We start from the raw sequence: 20795 nt of genomic DNA, 5'->3' as shown, positions 1-20795 counted from the left end.
CGCCGCGAAGTTGACGCCGCCAGCCGTGACGCGCGCAGCGTGCGGGTGGTTCCGCGGCAGCGTCAGCGGCTTGCGCGGCGCGTTTTCGCGAGCAGAATACGCTCCATGCGGTTCACGCTTAAAGCGATGCTTTTCTCCCTAAAGCAATAATTTCATACTGTGATGCGCGCCATTTATTCTTGAAACGATGCCGGTGGCTCTTGCAAACTTATTTCCGTGAATAAACCACGCTTCTTCTGAAAGTAATGAGGTTACGTATCGTCATTCCTAAAGCTTTTTCTTGTGAAGCAAATCTTAGAAGGCACCCTCCACATTTGCCTTTCGCTCCTGCACGATGCATTCCTTCGCCTACTAACAAAGGCCAGTACCGCAGCATACTTGGATCGGCTGCCCACTCCTGTATTGCATCAGCATGTAGCTGCAGTATGTTCCTGGATGCGCCGAACTGCGCGCAGGCAACAATGCGGCAGGAAAAAATTTGTGGCACGAAGTAACGGACTTGCACTTCCATCTCGACTTCCAAGCTTGACGTATTTCAGCGCTGTGTCCGATTTGCAATTACTGACTAAGGGCTTAAATCTTATACATGGCATGCCTCGTGAAGGTCACTCTCAAGATTTCTTGTGGTTATGTAGGCTTTGCAAGCCCCACCGCAGCAGAACGACAGAAAGCCACGCACAAGAACGCCGCGCTCACCGGCGCTGGCGTTACACTGACAACGGGTTCGCCACGGGCGACGGAAGCGAGAACAATCTGGGAAGACATGCGAAAAAAGAAGTCAGACTAGCACAAAAATTTCGTAAATGAATTTTCTTTTTATTTTTATATTATGTTTTTTTTTATTTTGTTTGTATTTTTTGGCGAGGTGATTGTACAGTGGCGTTGCGACTAGGGACGCTGAGCAATGCAAGCCCGTTACAAAGGGGAAGCCCCTTGGCAGCATCATCAGGGTGGTGCCATGCAATCGACGCCCGGTCCCTGTAGGTATTCCGGCTATTACTCCGACAAAATGTTTATTGTAGCAAATTGAATGGTATACGCCATGAACCAACAGAACGATGAAATCTACGCTACTACTTAGCCTGCTGTGCGTTCGTATCCAGGTCTAAATACAACTTACATAAAGCCATGAAACTGGTGAGCTTTGGAAACACTACTGAACAAGATGCCTTTGTGAAATTTTGTTGGAGAGAAAGCTCGGTATTCTACAGAAAACATGAATAATGTTGTGCTTTTTTCAGGTGTTTTGCCATACCATGCTAACTAACGTTGAAGACCCACATTTATTCAAGTGCATCAGATTTTTACAGGTATGTATATTTTTATTACTCCGTGGAAACGTCCTACAGCCTATGAACTATGTACAAGCTATTAACTGTTCCAGAAAACGCGAGGTCTGTGCAGCTGCTGTACTTGTAAACAGATGGTTGCGCCGAAATGCTGTGATTCGAAGATTAATAAACTCACAAAAGATATGAAATGTCGTATTCCTCTTATGTTCACGAATGGACTTTTTTTACATCTCACGAATGTACGACTCGGTTACGCCGTTACGTTTCCTACACACCTACCATATGCGACAGCGCCAGTTTAAGAGCTATTTTGTTGTTACAGAGTCAATATTTTCGGCTTGCTGCTGACGGGAGAACTCGCCACACATTGTGCGCCTATAAAACAAGACTTTGTAATTATGTATTCTAGAAGTGTTGAGATACAGAATAGTTTGTATTAGAGTAAAAAGAAGGGTAGTTTTCCGAAGGTCTACTGTACAATACCAGCAGCAAAATGGGTGACTAGAGTATACTGAAAGACAAAGGAACGTATTGTATGCGAAACGCCTTTGCGGTCAGGATTTCATGCGACATTCCCGCGTTCGTCCTCGTCTTCAAAGAGGTCCACTGCTGCGGCCACTTCTCCTAGATTCCTGTAAGTAAAAGAATGCAAACAACTTCAATTTGAACTGAGTGTAATTAACCCTCAGAATACAAGAAACTCTATCTTCTTTGGCAGTTGAGGCAATCACCCCTCGTGCTGATTTGCCGTATCGGTGCCTTTCTCCGCTCCGAGCACAGCACACAATCCGTACCGCCCTGCCCTGCTCGACCCCTCTGCTCTCGCCATCTAGCTAGGACCATATGTTGTGGGACCGCGCCCACAATGACAGAATAGGCTCTTGCGACAAGCCTCCAGAAACAATGCAACTGGCGGCCCACAGTCCATGGCTGCCTGGGCCATGCGTCCTTCCTTGATTACAGTGGAATCTGGGCTTGTTGCTGATCCATCTTCGAATAAAATGCGCAGCTCAAAAGACGAGGATAACGGGCAAGAGAGGGCATAGCATAGGCGCTGCCTTAAAATATTCGTATGGACGAATTCCAGTCGCTAGGAACTATATCGTACCCAAACAACCAAAAAAGAAATAATTGGAGTGACGTCTCAGTTTCTCAGTTTTTCTACTTGTGAACCCATATTACGACGTAGCCAGATAAAGAAGCTCGTTTTCACTCATGGCGATAGACCGCATTCTAGTGCGTTGCTTTCCAAAGTAAGAGATGGAGCGAAAATAATCTGTCACGCACTGAGGCTACATGGGTTAGGCAGGTACAGTGCTCAGCGATTGAAACGCGATACTGGGAGCGCGTGGCTGCCGGTGCTTGTTGCGCCACAGGTGAGCGCTTGCGAAAGCGAGCTGATGCATTGTGGTATACGGTGAGGGTGAGAGCGTTCGTGACGCATGCTGACTGCATCCGGCAGACAGCGCTTTAGTGTATGGTTCTTGGCGGCGTCATAGGGGTGCTACATGCCACGGCTTCAAAACGCTGCGCCTGCGTGCTGCGCCGCGCCACGCGAAGCTGCGTGAGCTGGCACCGCGCGCGTTATATAAGAAGAATTTGAATGCGCATTTATCGCGATGTGTTATCGTGGCGCGCACGGCACGCAGGCGCAGCGTTTTGAAGCCATGGCATGTAGCACGCCTATGGCGCCGCCAGGAACCACACACTGAAGGGCTGTCTCCCAGATGCACTAAGCATGCGTTACGAACGCTCTCACCCTCATCGTATACCACAATGCGTCAGCTCGCTTTCACAAGCGCTCACCTGTGGCGCAACAGGCAACGGCAGCCACGCGCTCCGAGTATCGTGTTTCAATCGCTGAGCACTGTACATCGAAGGAAGCAGGAAGCTTAGCTTGGATTTTTTTCCTGCGAAACCTCACAAGATTAGCACGCCATGGCAAGAGACAGAGAGGGAGGGAGAGAGATAGAATACATTTATTGAGCGTCTAAATTGGAAGTGGTTCCTTATTCACTGGAGCCCATATGACGTCGTGGCCGCCTGCGCCCGGTCGACCAGCGCTAGCTGGGTCGCCAGTGAGGAGCTGCACATCAAGCTCTCCCATTGCTCTCTAAAAGAGGGGGTGGATCATTATATCTGAGAATTGAACTTAGCAGAAAGTTGTTGCCGTGATTGTACAGTCGATTGTACAGTACCTGCTAACAATTAGCAGTTGTGCCATGTTGGTGCTAGTAGCGCAAGGACGTTTGTGAATAAAAAGCACCAAAAGTGGGTAGGTGGTCATTCAGTCTGTTTATAGAAAATATGTACAGGCGCCTTCAAAAGTAAGTGGGACACGGTCGCGTAAATGTAAGGGGATTTCTTCTTCCGGAAACTGCCTGGCGGCACTGGTGGGCATTTAAAGGAGTTTTTCCTAACGAAAAAACCCTTCGTGTAAAGCGGTACTGGCTGTCATAAAGCCAGTAAGACGAATAATTTGGGATATTCACAAATCCTTGTTCTTCTGATTGCACCTGTATGTATGCGACGAGCATGGTGTTATTAAAAATGATGTGTGTGTGTGCGTGTAAAGGGCCCGTGATCCGACTCGTGAGGATGATCACAATGAAGAATAAAAACGACTGAAGTGAACTTTGAAGAGCACCACACCTCGATAAATTCCCCTTGCACGAACAAGGGCAGCGAGGGTCTGTGTTGGGACTCTACCGTCCTCGAATCCGAGGAAGCCTGGAGATATATACGGCAGGAAAGAGGTTTAAAAAATTATAATCCCTCAAGACAGGGATTATAAGCCCTTATATATATATAGGGATTATATATAGGGATTATATATATATATATATATCCCTTATATAGGGATTATAAGCCCTTTGGTTGGTTCGTCTGCTGAGAACAATGACGGGTGTAATGAAACTTGATGGGCGGAAACGTTCAGGAAATGGGCTTTCGTCTAGTAGGGTCCCGCGTTTTGCATTGAACTAAAATGGGCAAAACAGGCAGCCGTTCTGTTTAAAAATGCAGCATATGTAGCGGGTTTGGGGACTATACGTAGCCTGTCTAGTTTTTTTTTCGGTTGTATTTAGGTTGTGTATTTGTTGTGTGTTTTGTAGTGTATTTCGGTTGGGTATTTATTAGCTGGAGTTTTTTATCTGTGTGTCCCATGTTTTCTTCAAGGTTTTCCGCAGTCGATTCTAGGTCGAAATAAGGTGCCTGCGGTACTTCTACGTCACTACGTAGCGCTGTTACTGCGGCAGTTCGGTCAACAAGTTTACTCCCCAAAATACCACTTTGTGCAGTGAAACAGCAAATATTTATTTCTATTTTTGAATTATGAGGACATACTAGAGCCTAAATAAGATGACTTAAGACAATGTTTTAGTCTGATTACTGGAACGCAAAGATGTAAGCACACTTAGAGAGTCTGTGAAGATAATAGATTCTTGTATTTTGTTTTCTATAATGTGTTTCACTGCAATGAAAAGACCACCTGCATCTGAAGGGAAAATGCTGCTGTTTTTGTTAAATGTCCTTGCGCTGGCAAAATGCGCGTGACGTGCTGCAGACTACACGGCGAAATACGACGTTCAGGCATCTGAGAAAAATATGGTGTATGCTTAATTCACTGTAAAAATGACGCGATTATAATTCTTGGGGGTTTGGCTGAAAGCGGCCCTGAAAGGCGTTTTGAGCACACTAAATGAACTAGCGCAATCGTTAAATTGGGTCGTCAACGTCACCTCTGCCAAGTATTACTCTTTTACGCGCAGCGGAAAGCTCACACTTTTGTTGCAAAGTTTGTCGCTTTTTTCTCACCCTTCCCTTCGTGTTTTTGGACGCCGCCATCTTCACATCCTGCTATTGGGTGACGTTTTCACGATTTCCGGCAAAGAGATCAGTCGTCTGCTCAGCGTCGGCTCGCCGGCTGATCTGCCAGCGTAGTGCCGGAGTGCTTGGACACTTTACGACAAACTAAACAAGTGTAAACAAACGCTTAACCGTTTGTATTGAATGCAACACGGCCATAACACGGGTACGTTCCATATAAAAAGCGTTGAAGCCTCGTGGCAATGCCCCGGTTTGACGCACACATTTTATTCAACTTCAAAACAATACAGAGATGCGTTTCGAACGAACACAACGTCACAACATGCGTTGCAATTCTGAACAGCGGTTGAGAGACGATGGGTTGCCTCCTCGTGCCCGTCGTAAATTCGGCACTCACCACCGCCGCAAAAAAGACCCGGCACCAGCGGGGCCACATCTAATACGGCGCTTTTGGATAAACAGTGCGCGGTGCATCAAAGAGAACGAGCGCACGATCCTCCCCCTGCGGCTGTGAGTTCACCGCCGATAAAAAGTCACGTGCCGCAGATAGCAACTGCAGCAACGTACACCGCGAAAGGGCAAGGCCAGGCCACCGCACACATGCGGCCAGATTTTTTGTTCGCTTTTCCAGCCTTGAGCGGAGTGCGGGATTCATGGTGTCAACAAAGCTTGCCAGTAGCAGACGGCAGTCTGAGCAGCGCAATAGCGGAAGCACGTCACCGCTGAGGAGCGCAGCATGAAGGGAGGCAAGGATCGCGCGTCGTCTACAGCGGACAGTAAGTCGAAAGGAGGAATAAAAGCGGAGCGACGATAATGCGCGGTTTTTGATTTACGATTTCTCAGGTAATACTCATCGATTTAACAAAATTCTTGCGGGAGGAGATTTCTAATACATTGCTTTATTTGGTTACATGTGCATCCATGCATCGGCGGACGTTATTTCAGGACCCCTTTAATAATTAGTTTAAAACTCGTTGCGAGAAATAGTGGATGCGACAACGTCGGCCAAGAAGGTCGTGAAACGAAACCCCCAACTCCTCCACCGAGGCTTTCACACGCTAAAAGAAAGCTGAAGGAATCGAAGGGCGTGCGGAGTACAAATGGCGGATAAAGTGTCATTTATGATCAAAATGGATTGTTGATTCATCATGGTTGCGTAAAGCAGTGTTGTGAAAGCACGCTTCTGTTCGCGACACCACTGGTTTAGTCCGACAAGCACCAGAAGTTAGGCGAAGGCATCGGTGCAACACTTGGATGAAGCATATTTAACGCAGTTTTACAAGCGGAACCATATATTACCCTCTCATAGCTTATGTGGACATGATCAAGCTACTAAAAAGGCTCAGCAGGAACCTTTTATCAGTTTAAAATGGTGGGTGCGACAAGAATTTCAGTATACTCATAGTATACGTTACAGTATACATTTCAGTTTGAGTTGTTTTGACGTGGAATGAACGTAAACTTCTCGCCAAGTACAACACCCAGAACCTCCGCGGTGGCTCAGTGGCTACGGTGTTGTGCTGCTAAGTACGATGACGGGGGTTCGAATCCCGGGCGCAGTCGTCGCTTTTCTAATGGAGACGAAAAGCAAAAACTCCCATGTGTTCGAGATTTCGGCGCACTTTAAAGATCCTCAGGTGGTCCAAATTAATCCAGAGCCCTCCACTATGGCGCGCCTCATTGCCTGTGTAGCGTGGGCGCGTTACACATCCCAATCAATGAATCACCAATTAAAACACACAGAAACGTGTTCATTTTTTACGTAGATCGCCTTACCACTCGGAGGAGTAGCATTTGGCTCTGTTTGTATTCCTGGTGCCTTTTGATTGATTGATTGATTGATTGATTGATTGATTGATTGATTGACGTGCGGACGCTACACAGGGGATGAGGAGCGCGGTAGTGGAGGGCTTCTTCTTTCTTAATTAAATAAATAAATAAATAAATAAATAAATAAATAAATAAATAAATAAATTATTGCCTTCATAAAAGTGGGAGGTTACCAGGGTAAAAGCCGTTCTACGGCGGCTTCAGGGTTTCTTGGCCACCCGCGGCAACGACGGGCGCCGATCAGAAACAAACACACATAGCCAGCGGAACAATTTCAGGAAATATTGAAGAGTACCCGAGAACAATGATCAAAACAATACGTACACAGCTACAACTGCAGCTACAAGTACGATAGATACAGGCAAAAAGTTTACAAATACAAGCACTAAACTCAGGCTTAGGCGTCTTTCTCCAAAAGTTCAATTTCCTTGTTTCCACCTTGTTTCCACCAATTTCCACCGACGGCTGGCTGAGGCTCCCCGTGTGACAGTGAGTGATAGAGAGGGGAAGACGGGCGCGCCTGGCCAGCCCTGAGTGAGACCGCCAGAAAAAGAGGGGACGATAACCACTACCACGAAATTGAACTCAGATAGGGTTTTGTGTGGTGGTTTTTATTGTTTTTTTCTATGTTTACGTTTGCAATGTTTTCCGAAAGGGTCGGAAAATAAGGGACAGTTGATGGTTGCGCTTTAGTATGTGTGCATCTTGTGTTCCGCCGTCCTTCGCGTTCATCTCTGTCAATGTCAATTTAGCGCAGTGTTTTATAAGTAGGACAATTTCCTTAAGGTGACCCATGAAGTCTTGTGGCCACATCACCAAAGACTATTATGTGCATTTAGGTCACCCATTATAACGACACCTCTATTCGCAAGAATGGTCACCCCTAACCACGTCATTTTCGAACCGTTATATTGTCCTTGGGGAATCCATCGCCGTTTTTGCGCCCCAGATTTATGAGCATGGCACATTTTTACAGTCGAACGTTTCAGGTTTTGTAGTACTATTGGATGTCGGATAGCTTGGTTAGGAATAAATTTAAGTTCCCTTGTACAGGGGGGATTAAAATAAATGCGACCAACGGAGCCACAGCGGCCGACGCATGCCGCACCGTGTTGCTGCACTGTCAGTAAACTGCGCGTACGCGTAAGTTATTGTAGAGCATTTGAAAGCGCCGCCGACTGTTAGGGGAAATTCTTGATAAAGAGTCGACGCCGGTCGTTTATATTGAGGCATCTTTTTACGCTGTGTCGCCTCTGAGCAGCCTGTTATCTACTGCACTAGGAAGCCAAGCGCGCAGCAGGATGACTGCAGCTAGCATGATGCCCTTCAACAATCATCCTGCTCAGTGGCGACGCAGCGTGAAAAGGCGCCTCAAAATAAACGACCGGCGTCGCTTCGTGATCAAGCGTTCCCCATAAGTGTAGGCCACATTCTGAAACGCTCCAGAAGAAGTAAACATGCCCACAGTTGTCTGACTTTGCAGCCAGAGATGTGCAGCATGCGTCGGAGGCTGTGCGCTCCGTTGTTCGTATTTCTTTTGATCCCCCCTGTACTTGAGCTCATAGCAGAGGGCAGCAAAAGGACAGAAATTGCGGTGAGGGTAGGACCACCCTGAATGAAAACCTGACGGTTGTTAGGTTGTAATGAATTTTCAATATGAAGCAATGAATGAGGGTTTCCGTACCTTGCGTTACCTATGAAGCGGTAATTAGTATACCCACCTATACAGGGAAACGTCCTCCAGTAAATCACTGGCGTAATTTACCGATTATGCTATTGGTAAGACCATGGGCTCCGCTTTTGTGTGGGCGTGTTCATAGCTACATACAAAAACGATCGGAAATCATGTAGTCTAAAGCGCTGCATAAACCATTCATACACCCATTTAGTATGTCGTAATAGCGAAAAAGGAGTGGCAGGCTCAGGCTCAGAAGGCGGCTTTCACATCCTTCGTTCCCTTCCAAAAGAAGTGACCAGCCAGCAGTGACGTGACGAGGGAAATGGAAAAAGCAGTTATCTTCGGGTTAACTCCATGCTTGCAATTCAGTGGTGCGATAAGAACGAGCACTACAATTGCAAAATGATGCGTCTTGACGCTGGTTACGCGCATGGCCGCAAATCGCATATGTCTCTAGGCCTCGTAGGGTGAGGGCGAGAGCTTAGAGCGCTAGATTGGGCTAGTTGGTAATCCAAAATGCGCTACTGTGCGGCGAAAAACAGATGACCGAAAGAAAGGCGTTCGCCCTGTCCGCCTTTCTTTCACCCGGTAGTTCAGCGCGAGAAAGTGGCCGGTGAGTTGCCGCTAGTTGGTGCTCTTCCCTTGTCATCTCCAATACTTATTCGCCTTTATGTTTTATGTTAAAACTGACGCAATTGTCATTGTGTCAGTGTGATCTCTTCTATGAATCGAACTTGTAGTCTGCCTTTATGGACGCAATAAGAACTGTAGACTGTCTTGTCGGGGGTAGGATAAATGGGGTTACAATACACGCAAACAGCATTTATCTGGCTCAACGCGCATGCTGCTTGCGAGTCAAATAACCCAGGACATGGGCACAAAAGAGCAGCTTACTGTTCACGGAGCCGTAGTGTGTCCTTGAAGGTGTCCGGCAGCCTTTTTCGGAACGTCTCCGGAACCAGTAAGGACAATAGCACCGAAATAATGACTAGAACCATGTCGAAGAGCGTGGGAACCCAAGTATGAGTCAGTCTTCCCTGTAATGATGAACAGAAGATTGTACACGTTTCCCGTATAAGCTATTCACCATGAACTGCACGTAATAGCTCCGATACCGTTGGCAACAGTTCTTGCATTAGTCCCTTTTGTGGCTAATCTCGAGATCGGGAACCAAAGTTAACTTCTATTACAAACGAATAAAAAGAAAGCGTTTACGTGCGCATTTTCAGCCTAGCCCTAATCATACTCTATGATTTTTACACCCCGTTGACTAGCCCCCAAGGACGCGAGCGAACAAGATCATACGACCACAGTATATCCAAAATAAACTAACTTCAGCATGTAGCATGGGCTGATTGGAAAACAGACTCAATGCCTCTTACCAGGTCCTTGAAGAAAGGCGCCACAATGGCTCCGATGCGGCTGGCGGTGAGTGCGCTGCCCAGCGCCACGGCCCGCGCCTCTGTGGGGAAGCACTCGGTGACCTGGACGCACAGCGTGCTGTAGGCGCAGTGCACGGCCAGCTTGCCCGCCATCGCCAGGCTCAACTGGAGCCACACCAGCTCTGCTTGTTGGAGACATGAAAGGGAAGAAAGAGGTCGTGGGGCTGGCCGCGGCCATTGCACTCCGCATGCGATTGGAGCGTCGCAGATGACGTTCGAGGGGCAGCAGAACGAATGGGGCTTTTATCAAGACATTCTGTCGCGGTGAGGTGCATCTCTTTATTTCCTCCTAGAGAACGAAATACCTTTCAGTGCTGTTGGTCTATTTACATTAGCAGATGGACGTTTCAGTTGCGTTGTGTCTTTGAGCCGTGCTCCGTATACGTCACTTTACACGATTCAAGCCACCAGTCTTCTTTACTTCAGTTGCTTGTATGGGACGTTTGGATCAAAGATTTCAATGGAAACGGGAAAAATGGCAACAATGTTTCCAAATTACCTAGGATATCTCAGGGCTAGATGTCGCTTTCTTTACCCCGAAATTGTTTTATTCCCGGATATACGCAAATTTTGCTAACGTCATATCCGTCACGGAAGTGACCCCAGTACAACGAAGCAAGCTGCCTGTAAAGGGTGCACCCCTGCACACAGGGTCTTCTTGCGGGGAAGCAATAATAATAATAATAATAATAATAATAATAATAATAATAATAATAATAATAATAATAATAATAATAATAATAATAATAATAATAATGATAATAATAATGTTTTATTGTCTAGGTACAAATACAACAAAATATCCAGCTCGCATAAGCCCACAGGCTTGTGTGCGTAGCTGGGCAGCCTCAGCACTGGACACAGGCGAAACAGATACCCTACCACCGTTAAACAAAAAGAAAAACGAAATCAAGCAAACAGGCAAAGCATCGAATTGTACATTGAAAATATCAATGTGCGGAAACACAAGGTTAACAGAAACAGGGTCAATTGAATCTTCTCGACAGATAGGATCACACATACACACTAGAAAATAATAAAGAAAAATCTCTTCACAGAACAGCGAGAATTTCCTGGCAAACACAAATTGTAATAAAATTGACATAATGCATGGATCTTTATTGTTATTAGTAATGCGACCATCAAGTAAGCATTAATGTCACACGTGACGCACATATTCAACATAATTCAAGCTGCATAAAGCGATGTACAGAGAATGGCGCATAATTTCTTAATCTACATTTTTTACCCATGACCGAATAAATTCCGGAGCCTGCTTGTAGGACGTGATAGAGGGATTGAGTGGAAGTGTATTAAAATAAAATGGGACCCAAAAATTTCTTGCCTTTTTGCCGTAATTTGTGTACACCCTCGGCACAATAAATTTTTCTATGGAACCGAGAGGCCGCGGTTTTTTGCTGATAGGTTTGAATTCAGAGGAAAAGTAATTATTGTGGGAGTGTCAAAAATGAGCTGCTTTACAAATGGTAGCATATCTACCAAGTTCATGCTAACCGAGGGGTCTTCGCCATGAAAATAAGTGCCATAAATTATACTCTGGGCAATCCTTTTTAATATGCTATTTAAGACGTTAAGTTTGTAAGGCGAGGCAAGACCGTAAATTGTAAGCCCATACCTTAAAATTGATTAACCTAGGATCCTTATCTGAAAGACCATTGTTTTCACTCGGAAGTCACAGACAGATCTCAAGTTGTACATATAAGCACACACAAGTCTTAAACGTTTAGCTACGTGCTCTATGTGTATGCTCCAGGATTAAGTGTCGTCTAAATGCATTCCTAGGTATTTAACATTGCTCTGTAGCCTAACGGGTGAACAGGAACAGTTTCTGCAAGTATGGGAGTGTAAATAAAGGGGCTGGGTGGAAGTTATAGTTTTGTAAGGGCTGTGGAAACATAATAAATTGGTTTTTTTCTTCATTTATAAAAATGCGATTTTGACTTAACCAAACCAGTAAAGAGCACACATCATTCTGCAGATAAATGGCAGCTTGATTGTAAGTTGCAGAAGGGAGAGCTAGCGTGGTGTCGTCCGCGTATAAGTAAATCTGGGAACGGAGAGGCAGTATAGCTAGATCATTTATGAATATATTGCCGCGAACCATGTATTGGTTCATTTATTTATTGTTTGTTTTTACTGCCGGGCCACGCCCGGCTGTGTTATCTGAGTTCCAAGCAAAGCGCGTCTTCCATTATTTTTATGCCTCACGGGATATCACATTCAGATAACCAGATTGTTTCGCCCTAACGTCGCTAGCCCAGAATAATCTTCTGTGATGTACAATGTTCTGGATGTAAATCGACGGTTCCAGAAACACTCGCGCCGAAAGATAAAAGCCTGCAGAGCAGACGCCGCGGCATTCGACTGGACGACACTCGCCTGCGCAAGTTACTCTGTTGACCGCTGCTTCACCGTCTCTGCATTCTTTTGAGTTGTTAGGGGAGCACAAGTTCGCTGCAATAAACTTTTTTTCCTTGAAGACAACCACATCGCCTTTGGCCACGTGACATCTGGTGCAGGTGCGGGGCACATGCACCCCACGCACTCGTCAAGCCGACAAGCAAGGTCTTCAGCCGGATTTTGGACTGCTGCCGGATAAAGTGAAGAAAGAAGACGTCGTCACCACCACCATGATCAACGCAGGCACCATGACCAGCACTACCAGTCCTGCCCTTATTCTTCAACAGCCCCGGGAACCATCATAGTTCCGCGGATCCCCCGTATCCGCGGAACGGATCCGGGGGATCCGCGACTCTAAGGACTGGTTGGAGAAAGTGGAGCGCGTCCGCATCTTTAACAGGTGGGATGACGAAGAGACTTTCCGCCATGTTTTCTTCTATTTAGAAGATACGGCCCGAACGTGGCTTGAAAACCATGAAAGCTCCCTAACCGACTGGACTCTCTTTATGGGGGAGTTCCTCGAAACATTCGCCACCGTCGTGGGGAAAGAGCGAGCCGCCCTTTTGTTGGAAACCCGCACACAACACCCCAACGAAGAAGTCGTGATCTTCGGTGAGAAGATGAAGCAACTATTTCGCCGCGCGGACCCCGAAATGATGGAAGAAAAGAAGTTACGCTTCTGGATGCGCGGTGTGAAGCAGAAGCTGTTTGCTGGACTTGTCCGCAACCCGCCCAAAACCATCGCTGAATTCGTGAAAGAAGCCAGCACGATTGAGAAGGCTCTCGAAATGCGTGCTAGGCAGTATGACCGGAACTTTGTTGGCGCGGCCAATGCGAACTACGTCGACAACATGTGGATTCCAGCTCATAGCCTACGCGAGACCATCGGATCCGTGCAGTAGTGAGAGAGGAGCTGCGGAAACTTTTCCCGACGACGCCGCAACCCCAAGTCGCTTGCCTAACTGTCGTGATCCGGGAAGAAGTTCAAAACGCTTTCGGAACTCCTGTACCATCTGAAGTACACTGCGAGCCCCAAGCTATGACGCACTACGTGGCTGTTCATCGACCCCGCCCTGCTCCAACACGTCGTCAAGAGGCCCCGCCCTTCAGCCGCCCACTGTCGCCCGCCCGACCCCCTGTAACGAAACCAGACGCCGAGGAAGACTGATGTATGGCGAACACCGGATAATCGTCCTCTGTGCTACCACTGCGGAGAGGCCGACCACATCTACCGCCGCTGCCCATACAAGAGACTCGGACCTCGTGGTTTCTCCGTCGACGCACCACGCCCCCGACCCGGCCAGCGCCCATCTGAGATTGAAGAATACCTGTCGAACACCAGCCGTGGACCAGCCCGTTTCAACCGTTCGCCGTCGCCCTACCCGCACCAGTCGTCGGACCGCCGTAGCAATGCTGACTTCGCACGTGGAAGGTCCCCCAGCCCACGTGGGGGAAACTAAAGGCAGCAACTTCTGTAGGTGAAGTTGCACAACGGCGGAAAAACGCAAACCCTCCAACGACGCAACGATTCGCCGAAGACTGTGACTCACGACATGCCCTCATCCCGACGACCCGACCTAACCCTGACGTGACTCCCGAACACGAAAATAGCCACAGGGCATGACGCGTGCCTGACATGGCCGAGCCTGCCCCTGAGAAGACGACGACAATGACGACGCACAGTGCCCGACCGTCAACATGCACAGGGCATGACGCGTGCCTGACATGGCCGAGCCTGCCCCTGAGAAGACGACGACAATGACGACGCACAGTGCCCGACCGTCAACATGCACAAGACGAGATGCGACGCCCCGACGAACCCGGAACTCGAGGAAGGCGGCGTCTGACGTCAAGGTGTCCATCGACGGCTTTGATGTAGTCGCCCTTAGACACTGGAACCGACTACTCAGTAATGAGCAGATCATTCGCGTCTAAGCTGAACAAAGTTACGACCATATGGGACGGTCCGCACATACACACAGCAGGAGGCCATCTCGTAACACCAAGTGGAACGTGCACATCGCGCATCACCATAGATGGCACCACGTACCATGCTGCGTACGTCATTTTGCCTAACTGCTCCCGCGACGTAATTGTCGGAATGGACTTTTTGACGGACAACGGCGCAATAATTGATCTGCAGACCAAGACTTTTTCCTCCCCGACGCCGCAGCCGAGGCCAGAACACCGTGGTGCTGTTAGCATCGCCGAAGATCACGTCACCCTGCCACCCTGGGCAAGCTTGGTAATCGCCGTGTAATGTGAAGGTTCTGCTCCTGAAGTCGGCGCTATCGTGGACAGTGATCAAAGGTTGCTTCTCGACCGCGGTGTCTGTGTCGCAAGAGGCATTGCGCGGTTTAAGCTACGCAAATCCCACGTTTTGGTCACCCATTTCACCGAGGAGTACCAGCATTTAAACAAGGGCGCTGCAATTGCGTCCCTCGAAGAAACGCAAGAAGCAAGTGACGTGATCAGAGTCGTCGACTTTGAACGCGCACCCGAAGATACCTTTAAAGGCCAACTGCACTCAAATTTTTTTTGTCCAAATAAGTAGTCTATGCTGTTAAAATCACCATGCACACAAAACACAAGTTAGCCTGAATGGGAGTTTCTTGGCTGGAATACGTCTTTTAAACTCCTCACGACAGGCGGCCTGCTCCCACGTGTGGTAGTATGATGGTGGAAAAACTGCCAGTTTACACCGGGGGCCACAAGCCGTCGTAAATAAGCGCATTTACCACGGTTGTACCTCTTCACAAAATGCAGTATCTGGCTGCGATTACTGCGTTTGTCCTAATGGGAGTATTAAAAACTCCCACGCCACCTCCATTTCCTTCTCCTCCTCCTTCACCCCTCCCTCCTTTACGCGTCCTTACAAAATGGCTGCCAGTTGGTGTCGTGTGTCGTGTGAGCTCCAGCACCCCCGAAAATTTATTGCCAGTGTGAACTTGCGGCAGGACGAACGGATGTGAAGTGCTTCCCAACAACCGAAGCTCGTTGCGAACATTGTGGAACCAGCCTGGACTGACGTGCGACGGACTGCAACGTCGCCTCCGTGTCACCGACCTTCGACCCGACGGAATACGCCAGCGAGCCGACGCGTGGCCTAAATGCAGTGATCGCTGAGAGTGGCTCGTTAAAAACAACGCGGTTGTGCCTCTGCGAGGTGGTTGAAGGTAAGATTTTCACGTTTTTTATTGTACGCAACATTTTGGCAGACTTGTGCCCCTTCTAGCGTCAAATAAACTCAACGTGTTTCCCGCGCCACTGCACGGGCGATTCTCCGCCACTGGAGGTGAGCGTTGTGCGTGAAAGACGGCACCATGCCCGGAACGTCATTGGGGAGGCCGAACGGTGTGAAAGCAATGTGTATTTGCGCGGGTCTCGAGCAGAACACTCACTGGTTCACACTCGCAAGCAGAATGAAAACTGTCCGAACTCTGGACAGCTGTTAGGTGTTTTTGTTAGGCTGTGTCTGTGGCTTACTGGCAAGCGAGGGTGAAGTTGGCCGGTCAAACGTCGCAGGGCAGCCGCTTTTCTTGAGAAGTAGGCGTGGTGCCAGGCGCGCCTGCTACGAGGAGGGTGACTGCCGCGTGCCGCCGGCGATTAATTGCTTTCACTGGAAAGGGAGAAGGTCGGGGCTCCGTGGGAACTCTCCGTACGCTAGGCGCGTGTAACTATAGAGAGTTTTAGCAGTACGTATGCTCCGTTCGTTACGTTCGTTACGTTGCTACCGGGTTTACCGGGACCCGACTGCGCATGCGCCATTTGTTCCGTACGCGACCGGCGTCTCTCCCGGCGCTCTGCTTCCGTGTTACCGTATCCGGAGCCCGCAACCGGCTTGCTCGGGTGTTAGAAACTTTAGGCTTAGCGTCCTGGCGAATATTTGATCGCCGCTATCTGTGAAACTGCGAATGACACTCCGTAACACAACGTTTCACCTCACTATCATCCCCTTTCTCGCATGTGAAACTTTATTTGAGCTAAAACTGCCGTGAGCGACCGGTGACCGAGACATCTGCGTAGCCTGTTTCGATGCTTCCGAGGCAGGTATCGCCATCTCTCGGCCACTCGCCGCACCGCGCGCCGCGCCATCCACGTCCGGTCAGCATATGCTTGCATCGCGGCAGATATATCTGATCGCCGCTTTTAAAATAAGCCCCGAGAACAATCCCTAGCACAATTTTTCACCACACTAACACCTACTTTCTCGCAGGTGGAACTTCGTTTTAGTGATCAGATTGATTTGGAAGAACAGCGACAAGCGGTTGCTACCGTGGTCTGCGCCGGTTCGAGCCGCTGAGTGTGCCGAGCTGGCAGGCGCGACCGGCGTGTGCGCGGACTGTTTCCGATGCAGAAAACGCTTCACGATTGCCTGCTTTATCCATTTCTTGCGTACAAACCCGCGGAATCTACAAATTCAGCTCAGCGATCGTCGTAGTTGACCATGGTGCAAAACAGTGGGCGGAGCGGCGCCGACGAGGCATCGCACACCCGCATCGGGCCATGTGTCTCAAATTCACGCTTACGACTAGTCGTGGTGACAGTCGTAACGATCAGTCGCATACGAATCGCGTGTACCAATTGTACATGTGTCTAGCGCTTCAATCGGGCAAGGCCAAGGCCATTCCTCCACGTGAACGGCGCGCGACCATGTCGTCACCTGCGCTCGCTCTGGTGCCGTCGCCGCCACCGCAGCCCCTGCCTCACAATGCGTCCGGCCGAGCGCAATTTATTTTAGATTTGCAATGCTTTAGGGGAAACTGCGTTGTTTATTTACGTATTTTTAGCGTGCGGATTTTTGCAACTACTCGGCTAATCAGCCGTCACACGGAACGAACGGTACGACGCTACGGAGTGCTAAAACACGTTTTCCGTCTCACTCTACGGAAAGAACCCGGTACGTACGCGCGCATGCGCAGTCGGGTCCCGGTAAACCCGGTAGCAACGGAACGAACGTAACGAACGTAACGAACGTACTGCTAAAACTCTCTTATAACCAGCAAACGCCATTCGAGGGAGCATTCTCGACAGACGACTGCTTATTTTATTTTTTTTTTTTTTTTTGAAAGGGGGGCACGTGCAGGCGTCACACCGACCGAAATTTTTCCTTAACTTTCGGTGAGGGAAGAGAGGGGCAGTGCGGGGGGTAAAACCTGAAGCTCGTTCCCAGAACACTACACGCAAGGAAAAGAGGGAAATGAAGCATTTTGAGAAATTGGTCGCCACAAGGAAGGGTCGCGCACTTTTTTGAACAGCAGAACACTTCGTTTTGACGAACTAGTGAGCGCAGGTGTCTCGGACAGAAGTGCAATTTTGCGTAGCTTTAAACAAACATTCAGACATTACGGAAAGTTGGACACAAGAGTGACAAGTTCGGCGTCTTTACAGTGCCGTTTCTTTTTTTTTTTTCAGGTCAGATGCCCAATATGCTTATGTATTTGTTACCGCAGATTTAAAGCGTTTTGCTATCCCTCTAATGAATGTGCTGCTGTGGCTTCCAGAAGAACGTGCCAGGGGGTGCGGCAACGTCAGCGTTTGGGAGGCAGGTGCAAGCAAACAGCGCACCGACACCATGCTGACCTCATTGTTTGCAAATGGCTTAAATTTTTTTCGTTGAGTGTTGTAGTAGATAAAGTTCTTACCAAGATACCTTGTGTTCTCGATGTAGGTGTTTTGTTGATTCAGTGTTTTTATTGTCTTATTAACGTGTTCACACGTATATCGTATCCATGTAATTTTTATGCAATAAATTGACTGTGCAGAAAACAAAGTTTTCACGTTTCGCCATTCAACGTTTGAAGCGGAAAAAGACTAGAAATTGCGTGATCCCCAACGAAAAATAAAAATGCGGCCTGTGCCCTTATTAAGAACTCCCAAATGCAGTAATAAATTCCACTGCAGCGCATATATATGAAGCGCACAAAAACACAAAAAAAACCTCGAATGCAGGTCAACGCTGCTCCCAATGCGCCCCCTGAAAACTCCCAGTTGGAGGAAACAGTACACTCCCAATGGTACCCCTGGAAACTCCCATTGTAGTGGCAGTAAAATGAAACTCCCATATGCTACTAAAAAAACTGCCGAAATAATGGGAGTAAGGCGAAACTCCCATTGGAAGGAGTTTTGAGAACTCCGAATTGGTACTGAGTTATGACACAAGCCATTTACTCCCATTCCGGCTTATTTGTGTTCTGTGTGTGGCGAAATCCTTAGCTTTGTAATCACAGAGAGCGCCAGGTACCGCCGTTCAAAGTACCTCCGAGCAGACGCCGTTTGCACCTGGCGGAGAGTCGCCGTAACACGTTCCGAGCGGCCTGTGACGGAGGTTGGGGAACCTGTCCCGTGAAGCTCCCACTTCTCCGGCGACTTGCAGGGCGCTCCGCCGGGCGCAGGGATGCGTTCGCCCGGGGTTTCTCTGCTACACCAGCGCGCTGTACCGGCGTCGCCATCAAATGTTTAAACTAACCGCATAGGCAGTAATATCCCCCATTTTTCTCAATGCAAAAAAAAATTGATTAGAGGCCTAAACCTATTCAGGCGCTTGCGAACGTGTTGGAGTTAGCAAAACTCGTTTTACTTGAAAATAATATTTTTACTCAAAGAACAAAATAGCGCGAAAGGAGCACTTGCCTTACATTTGTCATTCCTATTGCATTTACCACAGAAAAAAAAGATATTATAAATTATTGACCACTTGCACTGCCACGTCTAATATTGGCCTCATTTGGGCTGGCCCAGCGGCACCTCTATCCTTTACACATTTCCAAAAGTTTTACGACCCAAATAGAGTTCTTGTACACGCGTCTATAAACATTTGTGCGACTTTTGTCTCCCGAGCTAAAGTGAACCAAAATCAGCCTTTCTCGTAGTAACAAATACACCCGCACAAATATTGGCCGTCGTATTTGGGAAGTGCGAAAACTTAACTCCTCCTCTCCTAAACAATAGATTATATTTTTGTTCGATTCCCAAGTGAAGTATTTACTTTGAGCGTTAGATTTAGTTTATTTGAAAGTAAAACGTTTTCAACAGTACCTGTCTCTAGCTAAAGTATAAAACAGCGGTAGATAGGAAGTGTTTTCGTGTTTTATTGCGTCATTTAGCTCTGGGGGCGGGCTTATAGTTTCAGTTCCCTTTTATAATCCGATTCTCGATGTGCACACAGGGGAAAAAATACTGGGCCGATATTCGCGAAGCTGTTTGCATGTAATGCATAGTAAGAATAGTGATTTATCTCCGCCCGCGGGCGATTTGTTCCCTTCAGAGAGGGCGACGTGATAGCCGAGGGGTCGGCTATAATAAAAGCTGCTTTTCGATATCGTATACGAGCAAATAGCTTTGTAAATCAGGGTCCGTTTTTTACTTGCAATGCCAAAAATTGCTATTCCGGCAGTTATTATGATGGAAAAAATTACTGTCGGGCGGTCTACTTCATCTCGATTGATAGCAACGGGATGCCAGAATTGCGCCCAACTCCATTATCATGGGCAAACGTTAGTGGAAGTTCTTCTGTGGAAATAAAAAAGTGAAATGCGGCGCTACCACGCGCATTTGAAGGCGGCTCTGAGCGGCCGCCGGCTCTGGCGCGGTCACTTCCATTCCCTCACGTACGTCACGTCCGGCCGCCGCTATGGCCGCCTTTTCTATTCAGTTTCGGTTCCGAAAACGCGAACGTCGCGAGCCGTTTGCGTCGCGCGCGTTGATGTTTGAAGAGCAGTATTTTACATTTCGCACCCTTTTTATATGAACTGTTAAGTGACATTATTTTTGCGTTGTCGAATATTTGAGTGCAGTTGGCCTTTAAGCTTCCGAATCTTATCGACGTGAATCCGGCGTTACTGCAAGAAGAACGGAAGAAATTATTGGATTTGCTGCATCGCTACAGAGAGTGTTTTTCGTCGAACTCAAAACTACGTCAGACACCTCTAGCGAAGCACCGAATAACGAATAATAACTGAAGCTGGAGCCCGACCTGCCCGACAGTCACCGTACCGCGTCTCTTCACACGAGCGCGAAGCCATCCGGACTCAAGTCGACGACATGCTCAGCGACGACATTATACAGCCATCGAAAAGTCCGTGGGCTGCGCCGGTCGTACTCGTGAAGAAAAAAGGCGGCACTTTAAGGTTCTGCGTTGACTACCAGCGACTGAACAAAATCACCAAAAAGGACGTGTACCCCCTGCCACGAATCGACGACGCCCTCGACCACCTCTGCCTTGCGAAGTACTTCTCATCGATGGATTTGAAGACCGGCTACTGGCAAATTGAAGTGGACGAGAGAGATCGAGAGAAGACTGCA

General features: G+C 48.1%; 1 protein-coding gene across 3 annotated transcripts in view; it reads right to left on the bottom strand.

The window, feature by feature from the left end:
• Positions 1 to 832: 832 nt before the first annotated feature.
• LOC144177964 (organic cation transporter protein-like) overlaps positions 833 to 20795 on the bottom strand; it is a 326587-nt gene continuing 306624 nt past the window's right edge. For 2 of the 3 annotated variants that reach the window (XM_077705534.1, XM_077705526.1), the window contains 3 exons: positions 10011 to 10192; positions 9523 to 9665; positions 833 to 1924 (listed from right to left, as the gene is read on the bottom strand). In XM_077705534.1, the coding sequence (XP_077561660.1) occupies positions 1855 to 1924; positions 9523 to 9665; positions 10011 to 10192 (395 nt within the window). In that variant the 3' untranslated portion in view covers positions 833 to 1854. Of the gene's footprint in view, positions 1925 to 9518; positions 9666 to 10010; positions 10193 to 20795 lie in introns of those variants that run through there. The other variant, XM_077705530.1, reaches the window with a different exon arrangement.

Source organism: Haemaphysalis longicornis, unplaced genomic scaffold, assembly GCF_048455015.1.
Source record: "Haemaphysalis longicornis isolate Haplotype H1 unplaced genomic scaffold, Haemaphysalis longicornis Haplotype H1 scaffold_1, whole genome shotgun sequence".
NCBI classification, from domain to species: Eukaryota; Metazoa; Arthropoda; class Arachnida; order Ixodida; family Ixodidae; genus Haemaphysalis; species Haemaphysalis longicornis.
This window is presented reverse-complemented; position numbering and strand designations above follow the sequence as displayed.